The following is a 24,712-nucleotide window of genomic DNA, read 5'->3' on the forward strand; positions in this document are numbered from 1 at the left end:
TCATATTCTCCTCAATAGATATTATGAGGATGAAATGGGACATTCCTATTTCTTTCCAAGTCTAAAATATAACTATGCAAAATAACATATATCTGTTAATATATATCTATCTGTTAACGTGTGGAAGTGTGGTTCAAAATACTGGTTATTTATTAAACAATAGTGCATCTGAATTACTTCTAAATTACTGCTTCCTCTGAGAAAACAAAAACTTATTGAAAGTATGATTTACTGCATTCAAATCTGTGTGCATCTCTTACAAACTGTTGTAGCCTAGGCTTTAATTTCCTCACATGCAAATGAAGCTAATAATAAAAATCCTCATCATTTAGAGGTATGCTAATCAATTATGGTAAAATACACTACTGGATTCAGTGACTGGCTCAGAGTAAGTTCTTCCTCCACATTAGCCATTAACCTTGAAAAAGTAGTAAAAATAATCATAGTAAAACAGCATCTATGTTTTTGAGAAATAAAAACACATTTTTCCCCATGATCCAATTGCAATATTATTCTTCTCATAAAGGTAATTAAATGCTATTCTCATAATCAAACAAGAGTGAGGAACTCAGGGAGAAACTGAGCCATCATATTGAATTGGACATAAAAACATAGGCTTCAAGGTAGTGTGATGAAGATGTAGGAGCATACATTTCCAGCCTGCATCTATAGTACATTAGAGGGAGACTTTTTCTTTTTCTAGAAAGCAAGTGGAGGTAACTCAACACATGGAAACTGTACTTGCAGCAAAGACACAAGCAAAGGTCAAGACACTCAGGGCACAGAGCCCCAACTCTACTGCCCACCCAATTAAATGGTGACTTACTCTGTTGCTGCCTATAATAAAACATGTTTATATAAAATATAGCTCTATAAAAGACATCTAGAACATGGAATGCTTATTCACTTTCTCTTACCTAAGGAACTGGCAAGAATCCATAGCCAGTAGAACTAGGCACGCTTTCTCTAAGCTGAATGCCATGCTGTTTTGTTTCACTTAATCACTTAGTGGTTTCTGCTGCTATTCTCAGAATCCCTCTTGCTCAATGTTGGTCTTGGTTTGAATATTTGCCCAACTATTTATTAACTGGGAAATGGAAAATAAAAAAAAAAAAAAAGACTTTCCCTGTAACATCTGTGACTAACTATCCTGCACATGAATTACTGCAGCTCTTTGGTGTTCTTAATTGGGCCTGATGTTTGCAGGTTCTCTGCAAGATTCAGTATTCAATTGCTTTCCATTAAGAAGAAAATGGCTAACCGCTCTACTGGGAAAAACATTCTTCCTGTTTGAAAGTGAGAAAAACATCATTTTTTTCCCTTTTGCAAACAGAATGACAACAGATCAAACCTTGTATTATTAACTATTTTCTTGGGATAACTGAGTTCGAATTTTGGTGTTAGATTATATACTGTATGTAAGACTGATTGGATTAAACAAAGGCAATATTAATATTTAATATTGAGTCTAAAAAAATAGCTATGGACTAAGTTATATCACATAGTAATGACAGGTCCAGAGCTGAGAGGTGTGCCTGGCCACTGTGAGTCTCTCTCTAGTTAAATGTACTCACACACCCTAAAAGCCATAAAGCCAAATTCTGTGGCATATTAACCTACTGTCAAGGCCTGCTCACTTTTACGGGAAGTCCCTGTATCAGGTCAAGGGTGGATTTTGCTTTTGCTCTATTTGTTATTGTTTAATGTTCCCAGAGCTGAGTCCCCTCCCACATCAGGAGCTGTTATTACAGATATAAAATGCAAAGGATCTTCCATGGCTTCAGCAGGATCTGCAATTTTCCAAGCGAGATCTATTTTTATTTCCTTCCATATTGTGATGAAAAACCTAAAATGGCCACTTCTAAGTAACTTGTGACTGTGAACATGAAAATACTTTTATTTTCCCCTGAAAGCATACTGCCTCGGAAAAGAACACGCTCACTTCAACGTAAGGCTCTAGAGTTTCTTACAGGTGTTTGCTTAGAATCCTCCTCTTATACCTCACCTGGACAGATTGACTCTGTGCAGCCATTCATCTCTGGGCATTTCTCAGCTTTCTTTGTTTGCTTTTCCTTTGATAGCCCTGTAGTAATTACTCTGTTTACCTCAAGTTATTGGTACATGCTGCATTCATTTTATTCAATCATTTATTAGGGAGCCCATTTCCTCTTGCACATTTCTATTCTTGACATTATTGTGAAAAATCAGTCTTCTTACCTCTCCCACCTCATGTGACCTTCAAAACTCATTGTTTCTCCCTCTGACTGCACTTAGCTTTTCCCTACCACTTTAACTGCATTCAAATTGGTAATTCATTCTCAGCCATGACTTTTTCTGATAATTTATTCCTGTTTAAAATCATTCGTTGCTTTTGAAATAATCTTTAGAAACAAAGCAAACAAACAAAAACTATTACCAATGTTAAGTGTCCAGCAGGAATCAGGAAGCTTTGGCACACTGACTTGACTTTATCAATTCTCTTAGGTGACTAAGTTGTAGATGTCATTGATACATCCTAATGAATTTGTTTCACTAATAGGATATGATTATTCTCATGTTCAAAGTAAACCCACTAAGAGTTTAGAGGCTAAAGAGCCCCTGTGAGATTAATCTATTAACATTCCAAAACTGAGTGAAAAACAAGCTCACAGCCCTGTTCAACAACACTAGACTGAAAACTAAATGATCACTCTCTTCCTTACCCCCGACCTCAGCTGTCTCATCTGTAGTAGTCAGAATTTGTAATTGAGATACATGAATCCATTCTAGTTATTGTCCACACAGGAGTATTTTCAAAAATATACACAGGTCTTGGAATTGTTGAGAAAAACAAACAAACAGAATATTTTAAGGATGGTTGATCTTTATGGCAAAATAATAGAGAAAATTATTAACCAATAGTTTTCCAGTAAGGACTCAATCTCTCTCTCTCTCTGCCTGCCTTCCTTCACTTTTTCATGCCAGTAGGCTGTGCCCCTTCTCTTTTCACAAACCACCGGTGAGTCTAGGAGAGGAAAAGAAACGTAACTTCTTTCTTTTTACTTTCACCAGCTCCTTTGTCTTTTAGAATTTGTTCCCAGAGCCTCATGTGATTCCTGAGCTTCCCAGACAAACAACAGAAAACCAGCTACACTGCTGGTTCCAGGAGCATCTTTCGCCTGTCACTGCTCAAGCCTACAAAATGGAAATGGTGCAGCCAGCTACTCTTGTTCTATGTAACTTGGGGCCAAAGCAAATTTCTCTCAAGTCAAAACTAATATGTGAAGCCAGAGTAATATCCAGGGTAACCCAAAAGGCACGGTGTAAAATGTCTCAGCCCAAGGAATCTGGACAGAAGATGAAAGTGTAAATGTTAGGCCTTCCTTCTGCAGAACTGCTGATGCCTCACTCTTCTTTTTCCTTCTACTTCTATCACACCTTCTCTCTCCCGACTATATTTTTGTGATTCTTCTTCTCAGTCTCTCATTTCCCTCTAATTCTCTCAACAGTTTTATCATTTTAATATTTTACTCCACAAACCAGGTTTTCCCTTGTTTTCCTTCCAATTCTGACCATAATCTGAAACTCAAATGTATTTTAGAGATTCTTCTTTCTTCTTCATTTTTATTTTTTCTAATTAGAGATGGGACCTTACAGTATTGTCCAGGCTGGACTCAAACTCCTGGGCTCAAGTGATCCTCCTGCCTCAGCCTCTCAATCAAGGAACTGGGACTACAGATGCATGCCACCACTCCCAGCCACCATTTTAGAGGTTTTCTTTAATACTTAGTGAAAGTGATTTTAATTATTCATTCTTCATTTAAGACAGTGAGTTAAATATGTTCTATTTTTTTTTCCTTTTCATTTGTTCTTTTGTTTTATTGAGACAGAGTCTCATTCTTTCACCCTGGGTAGAATGCCTTGGTGTCATCATAGCTCACAGGCACCTGCGGCTCAGTGAGTAGGGCGCCGGCCCCATACACCGAGGGTGGCGGGTTCAAACCCAGCTCCAGCTGAACTGCAACCTAAAAAAAAAAATAGCCAGGCATTGTGGCAGGTGCCTATAATCCCAGCTGCTGGGGAGGCTGAGGCAGGAGAATCGCGGAAGCCGAAGAGCTAGAGGTTGCTGTGAGTCCTGTAACATCATGGCACTCTACTGAGGGTGGTAAAGTGAGACTCTGTCTCTACAAAAAAAAAAAAAGAAATCTCAAACTCTTGGGCTCAAGCAATTTTCTTGATTCAGCCTCCTGAGTAGCTGGAACTATAGGCACCTGACAGATGCCTGGCTAGTTTTTCTATTTTTAATAGAGACAAGATCTTAGTCTAGTTCAGGCTGGTCTGAAACTCCTAAGCTCAGGTGATCCACCTGCCCTGGCCTCTCAGAGTACTAGAAGTACCGGTGTGAACAGCCATGCCTGGCTTTGTTCTATTTCTTTATTATTATTATTATTATTATTAAATCATAGCCGTGTACATTAACTCGATGCTTTGTTCTATTTCTGTAAGAAAACATTTCCAATCAGTTTGTCTTTTTTGTAATGAACTGGAATTAAAGACCAAGCTTTCCAAAGTAGGAAGAGTATGGAGTTTGGAGGCCAGGCTGGAACTCTAATTCTTCTGTAATGTTTTTAATTTCTGTGGCCTTCAGTCCTTTCACCTTGAAGGTAGAGATAACAAATACTTCTCTTTGAATTATGTCACAAGGATTAATACTATAATTATTTTAAAGCACCTGGCAGATCATAGGTCTCCATAACTATACATGCTATTATTGACTGATCCTCACACCCTCACCCCCACCCTGGGAGGACCCTCCATACACACAGCACATTTGCTCCTCAGCCTTATGTACATCCTTCTCCTTACTTATTTGTTTACATGCCAGAGGGAAGATCATGGCGTTCCACTTTTCTTTTCTTTTCTTTTTTTTTTTGTCTTTTGAAAGCAGTAATGGCCACAACAGCAGCAGAGTTTTTTAAGGAAATGCTCTTGGACTGCAAGAAGACACTCTAATTTTTCAGTAGGTGACAGCCTTTTCTCTAGAGATAAGACTAATACATTCTGCATCCACATTGCTGGATACAAATCAAGGTGTTATCCAAGACCCAATTTTGGGGAGATTATATAGCTCAGATATTAATTAAGTCATGCACTTCAATAAACATACTATAGCCTTTTTTAAAAAAGAATAATGATACTATACTTGGTATTTTAATGAACCCAATACTGCCAACAGGCTAAGCCTGTGTTTTGGAAAGGAAGAAGTAGCCTGCATTACATTTCCATTACCGTTACGAAAGTCTGCAATGAGTACAGGAAGCACTCACTACACAATCCATGTTTTCTTCTTTTATTGATGCATTCGCATTGTTCCTTTGATGACCAGCATGACTGTATGGCCATTGTGGAATAAATCAGGCTTGTAAGAATAATTCAATTTGGAATATACCAGATTTGAAGCCTGGATATTATGTACAGCAGTCCTATCACATTATATGACATTATGGTAGGAAAAAATAGAAGAGATTTTCTTTTATTAGCTCTGCTTCAAATCAGCCATGCAAATTTTGAGTTATCTTAATGTTGTTCATTGATGTTTTGTTGTTCATTCATAGTTTTTCTTCTTTTATTTGAGATAGAGTCTCACTTTGTCACCCTCAGTAGAGTGCCATGGCATCACAGCTCACAGAAACATCAAACTCTTTGCTTCAAATGATTCTCTTGCCCTCCCAAGCAGCTGAGACTACAGGTGCCCACCACAACACCTGGCCATTTCTTTTGGAGATGGGGTCTGACTCTTGCTCAGGCTGGTCCCAAACTTTTGAGCTCAGGCAGTCTACCCACCAGTAGCCTCCCAGAGAGCTAAGATTATAGGTGTGAGCTACTGTGCCCGGCCTACACACAGTTCTTAAACCTTTTACAAAGCAGGGTGTTTTGTATTACCAATTTGACAAGTTCCACTAGAAGAGCTTATGGTTTGTGGGGTGAGGGTCTCTAGTAGAGTTTATTTCTTTTTTTTTTGTAGAGGCAGAGTCTCACTTTATGGCCCTCGGTAGAGTGCCGTGGCCTCACACAGCTCACAGCAACCTCCAACTCCTGGGCTTAAGCGATTCTCTTGCCTCAGCCTCCCAAGTAGCTGGGACTACAGGCACCCGCCACAACGCCCGGCTATTTTTTTGTTGCAGTTCAGCCGGGGCTGGGTTTGAACCCGCCACCCTCGGTATATGGGGCCGGCACTTTACCGACTGAGCCACAGGTGCCGCCCTAGAGTTTATTTCTTAATTTTAATGGATTATTAATACCATCACCTTATCATAAAGTGAAAGAAACCACATGCAATATGCATTCATTTGGGCCAATTTTTTCCCAGGGCTTGACACTTCTTGCACGTGAGGCAAAACCTTTATCACTCAAGTTGATATATATATCACGTATGTGTGTGTGTGTGTGTGTAAAGAAGCAATGCTGCACAGTGCTCTTAACTGAAATGTTTAAGAATCCTGTGTTTGTTCTACCCACAGGCCAACCTCTTGTGTTTATTTACACTTACGGTGTAACTTGGGGGCACGGACAATATTGTTTCTGATCTGTGCAGAGCTGCCAACAATCCATTGCAGTCACACATTCAGATAGCCAGATTTATCCCAGCTTTTTTATGGACCTGTACTGGGAAAAAGACCTTTACTTCTCTCATACATAATATTTAAGAGAATACATTAAAAAAATCACTGTGTTGTATTGTATTTGGCATATGATAGTTTTTCCTATCCCAAACTGGATAGGATCTCTTTAAAATATATGTTTGTCATGGATAGTTATGCAATATTTAAAGGAGCACAAGGAAGATAAAGCTTGGAAACAGAGCGTATCTCCAGCTAGTGGCCTGCCCCACAGGTGATGTTGACCTCTGCTTCCTAAGCACCGGTAGAACCAGGGGAACAAGGGAAAGCATGCAATGGCCCGACACAGGTAAACAGGAGTTTTGTCAGACCAGCAGTACTGTTACAGCAGGATTTCTGTTAGGAGAAATGTCCATGTCCATTTCCTTGTTGTTGAGGGGTTTGAGCAGTGAAAAGATCAGGAGAGGGGTCCTCATTCACCATCCTCTCTCCACCAGGCAAACAGTGATGTGCTGTGCTCTATATTTAACTGTACTTCAAGTCCCCACAAAAATTATATGAACAGTCAGTAAATAATGAAGGTTGCTTTTTAAAATAAAGAGTGTTTTAGAAAAATATGTTTGCAATTTTCATCGGCGCCTTTGAACTTCTGTAGGTAGATAAATAAATTGCTGTGTTACTTCAGGGCACGTTCTGGAGGTTAATATTAAATAGCTCCCTACTTTTTCTGACTTTCTATTTTCTCCTCCACTATGTTTGTGCAACATGCAGAGCTGAACCGCCATGGTTTGGGACAACTGAAGCAACCTGAGAGGAGTGATCACATGTTTGTTTGCACAGCTCCTTTATCCAAGGAGATCTAAGTGCTTCACAGGGCCATTAATTCTTGTAGCAAACTTTGCATGGAGGCCAGAAGCAGGTTCTGCTCTCCTGGTGCTTCCAGAGAAACTGAAACGTGGGTAGGCTCAGTGACCACTCAAGGAAGGAATTTTCTCGATGGTAGTTGATATCTAGAGGTGACTGGGTCTTGGCAAAGGCTTGGAAACTGGCCAGCTTCTAATGAAATTTGTCCCAGGTGTTTTGTTCAACAATGATATTGTTGGCGATGTTAAAAATTGAAGAATTTATTTTTAAAATATAGATATCTAGCTTGCAGAAAGAAGTAATGAAAACATTTATCATCTTAACACAGGGGTCTACTCCCAGGGGACCAAAATCAGCTGGATCCAGGAGCTTTTGCTCCGTTAGTGAAGCAGGCATGATTGTCACCTGTCCTGCTTACTGTTCTCTCTTCCTTCCCTGGTCCCTGCAGGCATTTGTGTTTGGGACACTTTGTCACAAACATTATAATTTTATAATCAATTGAAAGAGTAGTTGTAAATGGGAATCATGCCCACAGCAACTGTTGTCTCCTAATTAGCCTGAGAGCTCCTTGCTCAGAGACTGTGCCTTCTCCATGGTTCAGTCTCCAGTTTTGAACAGTGCCTGTCCTGTGGTTATTGGGCAATCCACATTGGATGAATTAATGAAGGGGCAAATGAATAAATGTTTTAAAATGATATTTGAGTTAATTATTGGGACTATTTAATAGGAGGGAACTCTCTCTTTACATGGAAAATAGACTTGAGAGGTTTTCACATTTGAACTTGGTTAATGGATTTTTACATTTGCTACAGTGATTAGTGCCTGACACAAAGGACTCATGGTAAATGGGATCATCAGTCCTAGAGTGAGTCAAGGATGGTAAAGTGCAGCCACAGAACATTAACACATATGTCAAAGAGTGAAGCGTGGTCTGATGAACTTGGACCACGTCTATGAGAACAGAGCTCGGAGGGGTCAACATCCAGACGTTCTGCTGCATGGTTCTTCTAATTTATTCGATTTTTGGTGTTCCCCACCATAATTTTAGAAAGTCAATTGTGAATTGCTCCATGAGGAGAATGTCTCCTCCCTTGTGAAACTTATACCAGGGAAATTTTTTTTTTAATGGTGACATTGGTGTCAAAGGGCATTTTCCATCTACAAATTGAAGAATAGCTACTTTAATTACAATAATATATGTAAAGTATATAACGTTTTTGCATGTGATAGATTAATAAATTTGTTTAATTAGAATTTATATTCAAGTGAATGACAAGGACTGTATGTGAATTTAGATAGAAGTTATACGATGTATGCAAAATTATACCTTTTTGTGTTATACAGACATAATCTCTTCTACAGAATTCAACCAACATAGAGGGATACAAAGCAAAACTTGAAAGTACTAGAATTACAGGCGCGAGCCACCAAGGTTGGCCCTGTAAGTCGTGTCCTCACAACACCATACCCAGTAGGCTTCCTCCCACATACACTTATACATACCTGTGTTACTATCCCAGAGTTAGCTGTTATCAAAAATTTTATATACAAAAAAGATCTTTACGTACTTTTTTCCGTTTTGCTTGTTCTAAAAAACAGTTGTTTAAAATGCTATATAAACTGATGCAAAATATAATTGAAAGGTAAGAAAAACATAAGAATAAATAAATGATAACGCATGCGAATTTCTAATTATTTTCAAATAAAGTCCCTGTTTTGAGATTTAAAAGTTATCCTGTTTATTGAAAGCCAAATAAGCTACCAATAACAGCTGGATGATGAACTTAGCATTCACTCATTTGTAGCATAAGTCTCTTCCCTTTTCCTTCTGAGTTTGCACATTTAGAAAGGTAGGCTATGAGGTTGGAACTGCTATTAAGTAGCTTAATGCTTCTTCTGAATGAAACCCCATTCCTGCTTTCATCATGAAACAAAAAAGAATTCCAACTTAAAGATGGTCAAAGGAAACTAAAGTTGCCCAACACGTAAAAAAACTCCTAAAAATTAGCAGGAGAAGGGAGATCTTACTGCAGTAAGAAAATGCATAAAATATACATATAAGCTGTTTCTAAAATTAAAAAGAATGCATAAAGAAAGATAGAGACTTTACATCTTTTGTGTTTACCTGGATGGAGTTGAAACACATTCTTCTTAGAAAAGTTATCACAAGAATGGGGGGCGGGGGAAGTATGCAATGTACTCAGTACTATTATGAAACCAATATATAAACAACTATACACCCACACAAAAGAAAAATCACAAGTACAGTCTAGCAAGGGGGAGAGGAAGCGGGTAGGAAGGAGGGCGATTGGAAGGATCTCACCTAATGTGCACAATGTGCGGATGTTGAGCACACCCCTGGGTGAAGGGCTCAACTACAAATTGAACTTTACCTTAGAACTGAAAGCAAGGTGACCCAAATATTTGTATCCTCATATTACCTTGAAATAAATGAATAAATATAGGCATTAATTTTATTAATTACTCTATATTTTACCTTTGTCTATCTTTGTTAATATGTTTGAGTAAAAATTTTCTGGTATATTAAAATCATATCTTAAAAAAAATAGTAGCGTAGACTCTTAGTTCACCAATATTTGCCATGATAATTGAGGAAGTGTAAGACTCATGACAGTAAGCATTAGAAAAATGGAGATTTATATGTGAGAATAGAGTGGGAGGTAGAATAACTGAGAAAGTGGAAGTCAGTTTGCAGGGTATACTTAGGAAACTTGAAAAAAACTGAAGCAAGAGTCCGTGAACGCTAGGACATTATTTTTGCTTCTTAGGAAGGCACAGCTAACTGTAGTGTTGGGGCTGATGAAGCCAACTGAGGAATATTTTTAGCTCTTCTCTGCTTTGGTATGGACGTGAAAACGACTGAAAAAGTCATCTTACTTTATATAAAGTTGAGATCATTAAAATGCTGAATGCTTAAGAGTATTTTTATTTAATTTTTGTCATTTATTTATGAAATACTGCCTGAGCTCTTACTATGAGCCAGGTAATGTTCTAGAAGTTGGAGGTACCTTACTGAATAACACAAAGTCACTTTAATGATAGCATTTACATTTTATTGGGAAGATAAGTTAAAAATAAAAAAGAACAAATACATAAATAAGCAATAGACGATATCTTGGCTATGGTGTCACGGTTACCTGGAGTGACCAACAAAAGGTCAAGAACTGGGACACAGAAGTTGTAGCACTATCTGTGTGAAATTATGTGTGTATTGAGTGTTTTCTATATGCCAGGCAATACACCAGTATTTGATGTCAAGATGAGTAGAACAGAGATGGTTCCTGCCCTTCTACAACTTTTGGGTCCTTCATCTACAGAATGAGGTTACTCCTGATGACCACTCAGAATTATTTGGAGTCTAATATTTTATCCCAATATCATCCATGAAACCCAGGTACTGTTCCCTGTTCCAAGTCCAAAGGACAACTGGTAGTGTGGGATCAACCAGTCTGGTAACACAGAAATGAGATAAATTGTTGTTATCTAGTGTGAGATGCCAGAAGACCAGCCGAAGCTACAAGGCAGACATCCAGAAGCCAGTCAGATGATCACAAACACAGGTCCCCACTGCAGGAATTCTGAAGATAACTAGAACATGAGTCAGAGAGAAAGGAAGATGAGAACAAGAAATAGGCCGAGTGAACCAGAAAGTCGTATGGAAAGCCACGATAAAGCTAACTTCTATCTGCTGAATGTTTACAGCCTTCTGGAAGCACTTTCCACGGATCGTGAGACTTCATTTAAAAGGTTCCAAAAAGCTGCTTTTTAATGAGATGAAGGGTGGCTGTGTAACCAGTTCCATGAAACCCCAATATGATTTTTATAATCCTCCTAACTAACTATTTGACCCTTTGAGTTATTTCCCGGAAATGATGGACTCACTTCTGGCCTCAAGTGATCCTCCAGCCTCAGCATCCCAAAGTGCTGGGATTATATGTATGAGCTACTGCAGGAGCTCGAAATGGTAGATTTTCTACAAGACAAAGGAGCTGAGATTCTGAAGCTCCCACAGCAGACTTTCTGCTGCCACGATTCACCATACCCCACTACGCAGTGCACATAGCCCCTTCTGAGATATCCCATGACTTGCCCTTTCCCATGCACATGGCCCTTCCTTTAAAAGCCTATCTCTTAGTCAGGATACAACTTTGAGATAGCTTCCCCATTCTCCCAACAAGAAATCAGTCATATTAAAAGTCCCTTTCTTCCTTGACAATGCTCATGGTCTCAATAAATTTTGCTTGAGGAACAGCTAGAACTAGATTGAATCCCTCTTGTGGTTTTCACAACAGCTGCTCTCACCTGTCTCTACACTTAATGGTGTCTTTTTTTTTTTTTTTTCAATTTTTGGCCAGGGCTGGGCCACCTCCGACATATGGGGCCCTCTACTCCTTTGAGCCACAGGCACTGCCCCTTAATGGTGTCTTTATTCCAGGTGAAAAGAATGGTTCAGATCCTTCATGCAGTGTTTTACCATGAAGAAAGTGGGACCTACTGACCAGATCAGCACCACACCTACAGTGCGACTCTTCTCAGGACACAGCTGCCCACAGTCTTCTTGGTCGGAGTGCTGGTGAATGTGGGGCCTATAAAGGCAGGCCCAGGCTCCTGCCCCTGGAGGAAGCTGGAGTCTGGAATGTTGCAATAACATCACAAGAATATGAAAACATACAGGTGCTTTATTAAAAGAGCCTCAAAAACAATAATCTGTTAATGTTCATGAAACTCCTTTCCATGAACATACGCGTAAAGGACTAGGAAATCAGCTGTTATTTATGCTGACACAGATAAGTCTCCTATTTTAAAAGCTGCATAATCATGGACTGATATTATCAGTATCACTTTTAATTACTTGGTTTAATATGACAAAGTTAATAGACTCAGGCGTTTCTCCTCTCACTCTGTGTGCGTGTAAAATCATAAGGAGCAGAGACTATGTCTTATATTTCTTTTGTCTCCAGAGTCTGTCATAGAGCCTGATACATAATGTTCCTGTTGAATAGTTAGAAAAGGATTATTCAGAAGATATACGACCAGATATCTTGAGAATTTTACAGGAAGTGCAAAATCTCTGTAAATATTTGAGATGAGGATTTGAACAACTTCTGATTTCCTCATTGAACTCATTATACTCATTGAAAAGATATTAGTGCATACAACATATTATTATATATTATAACTGAAATATATAACTGAAAACCAAGAATGGCTTTCACTGCTTGTTCTGATAATCATGCTCTAGTGCGGTCTAAAGTTGGTTTTAAGCAAGGAACTTAATGTCCAGCCCTATTAAAATTTGCAAATACTGGTTGCCTAAGGCAGACAGAATCTTAATTTGAATTTTAAGTGGAAAGTTAATTGTTTTGTAAATTAATCAGTAACATGGCTTAGCTCTATTTGCCCGGTTAATTACTTTTCTCTGTCCTGTTAACTCTGACTTTACGAGGCAAAGTCATTTCTTGTGCTCCCCTATTCACCGTTTGCTCGTAAGGACATGTGTGTCTGTGTGTGTGTGTGACCCTACATGTGTTTTCCATAGGTGTGATCTTTTGTTTCATAAATTTCTGTCTTATAATTTCTCATATTGAATAATGGCTTCTGCTGCATGAAATGGAGGTGCCTTATTTCTCTTCGTACTGCTCAAAATCATATTGAAAACTCACAATATGCAGGACAGTGTTTAAAATAAGTACTTCTGGTCTACCAACATTTATATGCTTCACCAGTGATAAAGCTGTACAGTAATGCAAGCTGTTAGGCTTTGAACTAGTTCTATAATGACATATAGATGATAGTGGTTCAAGTGCATGGGCTCAGGTATTCCCATGTAGGCCTTTTTGTTTGTTGTGAGGCTTTGGGTCAGTCATTTAATTTTGTAATCTCAGTTTCTTCCGTAAAAGTGGTATAAAAATAGTGTCAATCTAGTAAAATGGTTAGAAAGCTCAAATTATATAAATAATTATGATAACACTTAATTTTTATATAACAATGATTATTAAGTAACTCTTCTGATTAGGACAATATTCTTTTAAATATTTATTTATTTAGACGGAGTCTTGTTCTGTTCCCCGGACTAGAATGTAGTGGTGTCACCGTAGCCACTACAACCTCGAAATCCAGGGCTTAAGTGATCCTGCTGTCTTGGCCACCCAGAGGTGATAGGATTACAGGCATGAGCCACCTCACCTGGCAAATATTCTGATGTCACGTTTCTTAAAACACATTGTTTTAACAGATGTACTCATATTAAAGATATTACCCTACATGTGTTTTCTGTTCTCCTCCTTTTCATAGTCAACGTGAATTAAACCTATTGTGAATTGCTATGGATTCAAATGCAATTACGAGAAGTGTTCTGTTTGGGCCTATTCATTATTTGATGTTACCATTTCTAGCACTAATTACACTCTCTGCCTGGCCACAAATTTCTCCCATGGACCTTTTGTTTTCCTCATTCAAGGCTACATATCATTCTTTACATTTCAGTAAAAAGGATTATTATGGGAGATTAAGATATTTTTTAAAATCTGTTTTTTAAGCAATTCCAAAAATAACTGAGTGGGATGCAGTTTTATGCGATGTAAAAAGTGCATTTATTTTGGCCTTTAGCAAAGATGGAAAGAAAAGTTGTTAGTCACTGAAAAGAATAATTCTACTAGATTAATAAAGGTAAGAATGGTGTCATTTTCTTTGTTGGTCACTAAAATGATTATAAAATACAAAGCAAAGTTTTCCCATATTGCAATAAACTGAGGGTATTGGCACATAGAACTGTTCAAATCACTTCACTGAGTTTGTTTGATGCTTATTTTAGCCAAATACATGTTACAGTGATGTTCATATCATTGGGTATCATGGGTCTGTAACACAGGGATTATCAAGATGGGGACAAAAAATGGAAAATTGACGAGAAAGTGTTGGTAATGCTAACTTCAGCATGGGGACTCCCTTAAACTCTAAATAAAAAATGGTGATGGTATGATCCGAAAGATTTCTCCAGTAGAAACTTCTCTGAATAGAGTGTCTAAAGAAATAGACTTTAAATTTCAGCGAATCAGGTATTTCTTTTTCAAATTTCAAAACTCAGACGTGAACATTGTTTTCAATCATGTGCTAGCCAAGCAAAATAGGTTCGAACAAATATTATTTCTTCATAAAGTTTGGCCATATATACTAATAGAAAAATGTCCTTTCCTTAGCTCCCCTTGGGTAGATAGCAGGAACACACACACAGAACATGGGCTTTAGGTGCACATTTGGGTTTTACATCTGTTAACTCAGAAAGCAAAAGCTGTGTGACTTTTAAAAAGGCATACTCTCTCTTGAGTTTTAATTTATTCATTTATAAAAGAAGACTAATAATCCCTGTCTTGTCTTCTAGGGATGTTTCAAATATAAGGTGCTGTGCTATAAGGAATAAGCGTAAGGAACATTGACTACTCAGGAGTCACAGTTGTTACTAGAGAAAAAAATCTGTTTTCATTTTTTGAAACTTATTAGAATTAGTGTGGTTCATGGTAATTCTTTCCATACCAACTACTCATTAATTTACAGAGAAAGATTCTATACTATATGAATTTTTTTTCAATTATTTCTCTGGCTTTCCAGGTCCTTAGTGGAGACATCAAATACATCACAGTTAGGAGAGCACACAGCTCTGACTTCAAAATATATCAAAATTTATCCCACACTCTGATTTTAATTTTTAAAAAAGCAGTGGAAAGTAGAGTGGTAAAACTTGTCAATAATCACCATTTCCATTGTGTACACTTTATTTATATTCTCATTTTCTTTTCACCTGGGGAAAAAAAAAAAAAAAGATGTATTTTGGGTGATATCGTATGAGTAAATTCCTGAGGCAGAAAGCATAGACCATTTAGAATTATGCACAGTCAGTGTTTGGCTTTGATGGTAGCTAGATGTTATGGACCACATACTTGAGTCCTCCTAAAAAACTCACCTTGAAACCTTAACCCCCCAGGTGATGGTGTTTGCAGGTGGGGGCGTTTGGCAGCTCAACTCTGGAATGTTCCAATGAGGTCAGGAGAGTGGGGCCACATGCTAGCATGAGGGTCCTTATAAAGCATAAAGACGGCCTCAGTAAATTAAATTAGAGAGCAGGGTCTCACCAGAACCAGACTACGCTGGCACCTGATCTCAGCCTTCCCAGCCTCCGGAAGGGTGAGAAATAAATTTCTATTGTTTAAGCTACCAATGGCCTGAACTGGCTGGGTCACTAGACAATTTATATAAAGAAAGGAGCTCATGTTTAAGCAGAGAAATTGAAAAAAGATCACGGTTGAAAAATAAGCGAGCCACTAATGGATACAGGACACTTTGTGGGTAGAGAGCATTAAGAACAGCTGGCCATTGTGAAGGCCACACAGGGTGGTGGGTCAAGAGAACTTGTAGCAATGTACCGCATTATTTTAGGGAACAACGAACAAAGAGACCTATTGATATGTTCACTCATTTTCTCAGGACAAGATGGTCAGCCAAGTTTGGTTAATTAACAATGAAAGATAATTAAAAATAAATACAGTTTGAAAACTACCAACACAACAGAAAAAATACAAAAACAAATCCAGAAAACAATAGACATTGATAATTACTTGATAGGCAAAAGCAAAAGTTATTTCAAACAGTCATAAGAATTAACAGAAAGCCAAGACTGAATTGTTGAGGTAGGTTTAGGATTAATGAGTGTAAAAATATGATGGCAAAAATAAAGAGAATCTGATAGTGAATTGTGTTTTATCATTTAGGAAGAGAAATCATTTGCATGTGCTACATCGTTATCGGGGCTGAGTTTAATTAATAAATTGAACTGCCAAATTTAAATTGTGCCTTCTGATCATGTAGACAAAAACGGTACCCCAAGGGATTGTGCACAGGGGTTCACCACGAGTACTCATTTCTTCTTGGGGTTCTTGATAGGATTTTGGTTCTTATTAGAAATGAAAGTGCAATTTATAGAATAATCTGAATAATCTATGTAGCTTACTCATAGTTCCAAGTTAAAGCACAGTACAAAAAATATTACTTTGATACATCTTTATTTCTGCTACTCGAATTTTGTAGCAAAGCTAATCATTGCAGTAGGATACGAAAGTCAGGACGCCGTATACTTTTTATCTTTGATTTTAGACTTTCTGTCTCTGACAAACTTGTTATTACCACATTTTCCTGTCTTTCATTTCCTGTCTCTTTTGGGGCATGATTATTTCAGAATATCATGGGATTAACTGGATCATCGTCTGATAAGAAACCTACCTGGATGCCCTGAGGCTGGTTCATTACCACTAAGACAGTTAACGCTACAATATTCTAATATGAACCTAGGGTTGATTTCTCTTCCGGATCCTCATCTTTTGGCCCGGACAATCTCAGCAGTAAAGTATCTAACACTTTTGAAATGAGGAAACTATTTTTGTGTGAACTAAGTTCCCGATAAAGTTCAATGATTAAGGGACAAGAGATTGGGTAATACATAAAGCCAAGAGACGCATTCATGCACAGCTGGGAGGTGGCACCTATGCCATTCAGGTACATAGACACCTGTTTCTGGCTCTTGTTTTCCTGTTTTGATGTGGATGTTCAACAGTATTTCAACAGAGTGCCTAAAAAATACGTCACACAGGAATTCCGAAAAGAAATTTTGACAGATTAACATATGTCCTGACATCCCTAAAAATATGTTTTCGTTTAGTCTGTCATTATCTTAACCAGTTATATTACTCCTTTTTTGTCATTCTGCCATTTGTTCACTTTTTGTTCTTTGACAACTAACAATTGAAAGTCTCTGCTGCTTCAATTCCATCTCTCCTTTTCTGGATTGCAGGTTATTACCCTAAAACTAACCTATTCCCCTCTCCACCACCAATCTGTATCTTACACAAGCCTGACAGAGAAAATGCCACATATTTTCTACATCATCATAAGGACCGCCCTGTAGTTTAACCCTTGAGCAGATCAACAAATGAGGAAATTACCGTAAATATCATTTTTTCTTACATTTATTATGCCTAGCTTAATACAATTATACACACAGATTTTAATTTGTAAAACTGTTCGGACTACCATACATTTTCTCTCTGTCTCTTTTGAAAAGAGAGTTAGTTTATCATCTTCCTTTCTCCATCTCTGGCAGACCTGAGTTTTTTTCCATAATCCCCATAACTGACTCAGGTTTTTTTAACCATTAAATTTTCAGAGTTTAATCAGCGGGCAGAAAACACTTTCTCCTATATTTATATATAGGGTCTTACAAGGAAGCAGAAAGGAAGTAAACTTGTAAAGAAAACATCATTTGTAGGATGTTGAGATGAAAAAAAAAATAATGGGGCGGCGCCTGTGGCTCAGTCGGTAAGGCGCCGGCCCCATATACCGAGGGTGGCGGGTTCAAACCCGGCCCCGGCCAAACTGCAACCAAAAAATAGCTGGGCGTTGTGGCGGGCGCCTGTAGTCCCAGCTACTCGGGAGGCTGAGGCAAGAGAATCGCTTAAGCCCAGGAGTTGGAGGTTGCTGTGAGCTGTGTGATGCCATGGCACTCTACCGAGGGCCATAAAGTGAAACTCTGTCTCTACAAAAAAAAAAAAAAAAAAAAAAAAATAATGTATAACTTAAAATTCGGGTAAACAGGACAGAGAGCTCAAGGTGATCTCCAGAGCAAAATTGCTAGTGGAGTTTTCCCAAATCAACATTTATGTTTATTTTAGCAGCACTGTTCTCAGTATCATTATTTTGGGAAAACAGAGTTCAAATTGCCTTGCATTTTTAGGGATTTCTGGAAAGGAAAGATAAATTTGATCAACACTTAATATAATATAGTTCAATAAATATAGTTCCCTTGTCTTATAAATATTTTATTCAGAAATACCACCTATATGCATAGATTCAAGACCCTTATACCATCTGCAAAATTCTAGCTCCTTTAGCCTACGAAGACAGAGTGACTTATTTATAAAGCCACAAATAAGCTAGCAAGGCAACCAGCCAAATGTAAATCACTGCATTATTTAAATGCCTAGTGTTTGCTTCATAAGAAAATCATCCCGTGTTCTGAGGGGCATTCGTTTTTATTTTTCTTATAAATCAAGGTTATCAGAAGAAAACCAACAAGTAATTTTCCTGGCATAAAAGAAATCAACATGTTTTTGGTGCCAAGGAGAATGACAGCCTTGTGTATTCAACAACTTTAGCTTTTTTTTTTTTTTTTGTCCTTTGGCATGATCTGTTCCCTGATTTCACCCCAGCAGAGCTTGCTTTGAAGTTGTAGACAAATTCAGTCAACCACTTGGATCCCATGTGTCCCAAAGAATGTGGTTTCCCAGGTAAGAGCAATCTTTCCTTCCCCTACTCCCCTTTCACTTTGACATTTTGACAGTCGCTGCAGATTTCTTAGGAATATATTTTATTCTATCCCTCAGTCACAACAGCTCTTACTAAGAGTTTCAGAATTGCCTGTGCAAGGAGTACCTTTCACCTTACAAAGGATTGGCTCATTTCTTGATGATTATACAAATGCTCATAATTATGCCTCCGGGTAAACACACTGCTGTCTTCTTGGAAAACTGGGAAGCACAAAGAATGTTTATATGCAGGTTCAGCCATTCCAAGTATCCAAGTCAAGTGCTGGTTGAGACACACCTGGATTACCATCCCCCCTCATTGGCTGAGAAAGTTGCCACACCTGATCTGTAAGTTTACCTGTTACAGTTCATGGAGGGGGGAGTCGCCTCAGCCAGTGAACACTGGATTTTATCTAGCTAGAAGCAGCAAAACAGCTCTTGTTTGCAAAACGACTGGGTTCTGAGTTCATCACTACCAGAAGAACTGTTCTCTCCGGTGGCACAGAGATCTGAGAAGCTGAACCAGCTCAGCAGTCCAGTCGGATATCCTGGAGGATTATGGCAACCAGCGCCTTGCAGATGGCTGGACTGGTGCTTGGTGGTGTTGGCATGGTGGGCACAGTGGCCGTCACCATCATGCCTCAGTGGAGAGTGTCAGCCTTCATTGAAAGCAACATTGTGGTTTTTGAAAACAGGTGGGAAGGACTGTGGATGAACTGCATGAGGCATGCCAACATCAGGATGCAGTGCAAGGTCTACGACTCCCTGCTGGCTCTCTCTCCAGACCTCCAGGCGGCCAGGGGACTGATGTGTGCGGCTTCTGTGCTGTCCTTCTTGGCTTTCATGACAGCCATCCTTGGCATGAAGTGTACCCGGTGCACTGGAGACAATGAGAAGGCAAAGGGCTACATTCTGCTAACGGCTGGAATCATCTTCATCATCACAGGCATCGTGGTGCTCGTCCCTGTGAGCTGGGTTGCCAATTCCATCATCAGAGATTTCTACAACCCAGTCGTGAACGTTGCCCAAAAACGTGAGCTTGGAGAAGCCCTTTACATAGGCTGGACGACGGCGCTGGTGCTGCTTGCTGGAGGGGCACTGTTTTGCTGTGTTTTTTGTTGCAGTGAGAAGAGCAGGAGCTATAGATACTCCATACCTTCCCATCGCACGACCCAAAAAAGTTATCCCGTGGACAAGAAATCCCCGAGCGTGTACTCCAGAAGTCAGTACGTGTAGTTGTGCATGTTTTTAACTGTACCTGTAAAGCCATGCAAATAACCAAATTGTCTTCTATTTTTAAGATTTGCTCTTCTTGACTGCCTAACATTAATTGCAGGAGCCATGCATCAGCTATTTATGATTCTATGAGCCGTTTCACCAGAATGAGACACTAAACACTCCACTTTGATTTCACTCCACAAACACTCCAGCAATTTGTTTTCTAAAATGATTCGTGCATCTCCTCTATCAGTTATTTCAAAATGACATTGTTAAAGACTGTATTAGTTTACGACAGTAATTTCTCTATGACAACGTTATGCATGTACGTGAGTGTGATGTTTATCTCACATAGAGACCTGCTTATATGGTTTTATTTAAAATGAAATACTGATCCATTACACTGAATAAATAGAGCTCAGCTATTGCTTTTCAGGGAAATCACGGATGGGATTGAAGAAGGTTAATATTAATTGTTTCAAAACAGCTTTAGGGATTAGCACCCTCCATGTATAATGAAGGTTAAAATGAAGGCTTTGATCATTTAGTGTAAAGGAAACTAAACTGCTTTCTGATATCCCCTTTTTAGCCTAGGAGTTAGAAATACTAACTCCTTTATCCTCTTCCTTCAGAGGACTTCCTTTTCACGTAAATTAAATTAACATTTGTTCAAAAATTGATATTTTGTCAAGGGGCTTTGCATTCAAACTGCTTTACCAGGACTATACTAAGAAGAAAGATAAAAGTATGGTCTAAGAAACATTAATGGTTTCAGGATAGTGAAATGTTTTTTTCCTGGTAAATTTTTGTAGCTGGAGAAGAAGGATGTATGTTGACAAGAAATCATATATGTATGGATATTTTTTCATAATAGTCAAGTACAGATTTGGGGCTTTTCTCAACATAAATAATAGGCCAGAAAATATAACATGTCTGGTTTTTATTTGCTCATCAGAAACAAACAAACGAAATTCTCCTTGGAGAACTTCATCTGCTCTTATGTAGATATGCCGGACAAAACTGTCATTTCAATTCTGTGGAAGATCAATTTCCTACTTGTTTCATTTTTGTCCATCTTTGGTAAAGTTTAGAAATACTATGATTGCAGGAGGGTCTTACCTAACAAATGCAATCAGTGTAACCTGGCTTATTGTACCCTCGATGAATCCCCAACAATAAAAAAAAAAAAAAAGAAAGAAATACTATCTCTCTCAGTTTCCTCCAAATTTGATAAAACTAGATGAAATGTGGAAGTTTGTATTTACACTTGTTTAGCTTGAATTGCTGCGTTATTTACTTTATGGCTATTAAATTAATAAATTGTGCCTCTTTCTAATTATATAACATTCTCTCATTCTTGTTTTATTACATTGTTACTATAGTTTTTTTTTTTTTTTTTTTGTGGTTTTTGGCCGGGGCTGGGTTTGAACCCGCCACCTCCGGCATATGGGACCAGCGCCCTACTCCTTGAGCCACAGGCGCCGCCCGTTACTATAGTTTTTTATAAACTTAATTTTTTTTTGTTTTCCAAACTTAAAAAGAATGCCAAAGACACATTTCAAAGATAAATTCAGCATTCATTTTGAGTATAAAAAATAATACATATCCCTTAATAACAATATACCTAATATTCATCAGATTCATACACTGATAGTAGGTCTCGATAATATTTTTATAATATAAAATAGTACTGTAGATGCTAACAAATATATATTATAAATATTATGTTTGTAATATTTCAAAACTTGTCATAGCTAGATATGTATCTCTACCTCTGAGAAATAATATTAATTAATAATAGTGGTCAATATTTGGGGGGTATGTATTACATACTAGGCCCTCTATTGTTTTGTATGAATTATATTATTTTTTTATGAGATTCATAATGAGGATATCTCAGAACAGTTTTGATTACCCTACAGAGTCAGGAGAAAAAAATAAGGGCTGTTTGGCACATAGCTCATGCTCTTTCTTTTGGGGAAAGAAATTTTTTTTCAGCAGTGTCCACTTTGTAAACTGATTTTTCTATGTAAAAATTGTTTGATTTTTTTTCCCTGATGATTTTCCCATACCTAAGTGATAATTCATCCTAAGTAGTTTTATCCCTTTGGGCCTAAACATTCATAAGAAAAAAAAAATAAATAAAGCAAACCTAATTGAGTGAATTGGGGAAGAAATTCGGAGGGCCAGACTTCTAAATTCCAGTCTCTAAGGAACCATTCTTTTATTTGGAAAGCTGCCTTGAATGTCTCAAACTCAATTCATTATTTCTTTCTTCTCCTCCCTAAAACAGAATGATTAAACCACCTCTTTTCCTTATGGCAACTTCTCAAGTATCTCTGGAATCTTTCTCTATTTTTCCACCTTTACCATCATCTCATCTCTTACCTCCTTAGCTGGAAAAGCCTTCCACCTCGTATATTGTCTGCAGAATCTTTTTTCTCCAGCGCTTTCCCCCACATTTATGTTAGTTCTTTCTAAAATGCAAATCAGGTCCCCTCATGGGGACACCCCATTCCCTACAAAGTACCAAATTCCTTAGCATAACAACAACTGACAGGAAGGAAAAATTATAATCTTCAGGGCAAATTTTGACAGAATTATATCAGTGTATGCAAAAGATAAAAACAGTTCTAAAGTTGATGTTCAAAAACTGGAATGCCAATGACCTCCTTTAATACTGTAAAAGAGAAACACTGAGAATTAGAAAACAATTCAAGTGGTGGCAAATTACATGCAACAGCAGGTTTTTATAATGTAATTTTACAGAAAAACAATGTCATGTGACAGAAAGATTATAGGGAAGTAGAGGACGTGGGGTTAAGTCTTCACATTGTAGTTGGTTGGCTTTAGGACGGTGGCAAGTCATAGAATCCAATGTACCTCAATTTCTTCATTTAGTATTTTCGAATTCCCTGGTAGGGATAATAATGCAAAATGTTTTGCGGTAATGAATTTAGAGCATTAAACATATTGCACAAGGGAAAGGTGGTATGTACAATACAAAGACAACCAGCTTTTGAGAGAGTAACCTGAGGGAACCATCTCACACCCTCTACCAACAGCATTATGGATTTAGCAAGGCTCATTGACCCTTTCGTCTCAATGCACTTGTCTGTAAAATGAAAATGATAGGATTTTTATAGGAAGGATGTATACAAACTAAAAAGCAACTAGCTCAGTGCTAGAGTGAAAAAATCCAGGGCCATTTCCCTTTTCACAACATTCCTCCTTAAAATTTCTTGGAGTTGGATGCAAAATATACACATGAATAAAATAAGAAAAAAGGTGGACTAAAATATTAAATTCATAATTTTTCTACATCAGGTATTTATTATGAATCTTATCAATAAGCTATTGTATGATTAATTACATAGCCCTGGGAAATGGTTATTCCACTAAATTAAGAGAAAGATAGATATAATTTTATAATTTTATCATTACTATATAAAGCAAAAATATTAATATGCAATTATTTTTTCTTAATAAGAAAAAAGCTACATCTATCTCTATAGAGCTGCTTTAGGATACACACTTGAAATACTATTTATTTATTTTTCTAATCCATTGTCACATCTTTAATCACTAACTTTATTTATAGCACACATCTCCAGATATTTTGGACATGTTCTGTTCCAGTGCCCTTCTCGTCTGAATAAGTTTCTAAGAATTTGTTCAAACAAATAAAGCTTTTAGATAGTACTCAACACTTGCCTCATTGACTACTCAAAAATTGCAGTATGCCTTAGTATGTGGAAAATTCCATTTAAAAAAACATTAAGGAAAGAAATGATTACTCTCACTGTTAACTTTTGACAATCATGTCTTTGTGCATGGAAAATCAGTATGTACGCATTACAGTTTCTAAAATGTTTTAACTTTACCAGAACATTCATCATGTCAGACAAACATACGACCACTCCAGTCAGAAGCAATATGCTGTAGTGGTTAGGAGCCCAGGTCAGATAGCTGTGTTCAAATCCAGCTCTGCCACGTGTAACAGTGTGCTCCCGGGCAGGTCAGCTCACCACGTTATGCTTCACGCCTTCATCTGGAAAATGGGAATCAACACAGGGTCTGAGTCTTAGGATTGTTGTCCAGAGTAACTGAATCAATGTATGTTAAAGTCCTTAGACCAATAATAAATTATATATCAGTCTTTGCTGTTCTATCTACTTTTTCAACCAAAATAAAATAGCAACTTTTTAAAAATGCTGTACCACTTGCTACCTACACATGAACACACTTCTGATGATTCTGTATCCAAAATGACTCCCTCATGCATTCAAAAACAGTTCCTAAGCTACATTAATGATAAGTACTAGGGGTACAGGCATGGGTAAAATACAGTTTAAATTCCTTTAATCAAGGAATTTACAACCTAACAGGAAGAGACAAGACATGTAGCTTTTCCTACACCTGCCATCATGTGTTGGTGTTTTTCTTTCTTTTTCTTACTGATCCTTCAAGAATTGTATGAATTAAATATTAAATTATGATAACACTGAGTCCCAAAGAGGCAATGTGCTTTATACACACACACTCACACACACCCACCCCCCAAAAAAAACATATATTCAAAAACATTTTAAGAAAGGGAAAGAACTATATTAAAATTGCAATACTTGCTACATACCAATAACAAAAGATGAATACAGG

General features: G+C 37.7%; 1 protein-coding gene across 1 annotated transcript; it reads left to right on the forward strand.

Annotated features, from left to right (window-relative positions):
- The first annotated feature begins 19,270 nt into the window (after window positions 1–19,270).
- On the forward strand, window positions 19,271–21,209 carry CLDN8 (claudin 8). Its single transcript, XM_053565292.1, has one exon. It carries the CDS (start codon window positions 19,394–19,396, stop codon window positions 20,069–20,071), a length of 678 nt encoding a protein of 225 aa, XP_053421267.1. The 5' UTR covers window positions 19,271–19,393; the 3' UTR covers window positions 20,072–21,209.
- The last annotated feature ends 3,503 nt before the right edge of the window (window positions 21,210–24,712 follow it).

This window comes from Nycticebus coucang, chromosome 16 (assembly GCF_027406575.1).
Source record: "Nycticebus coucang isolate mNycCou1 chromosome 16, mNycCou1.pri, whole genome shotgun sequence".
NCBI lineage: Eukaryota > Metazoa > Chordata > Mammalia > Primates > Lorisidae > Nycticebus > Nycticebus coucang.

Excerpts from the sequence above, each read along its gene's own strand:
- CLDN8 (XM_053565292.1), top strand. The coding sequence starts at position 19,394 with ATGGCAACCAGCGCCTTGCAGATGGCTGGACTGGTGCTTGGTGGTGTT.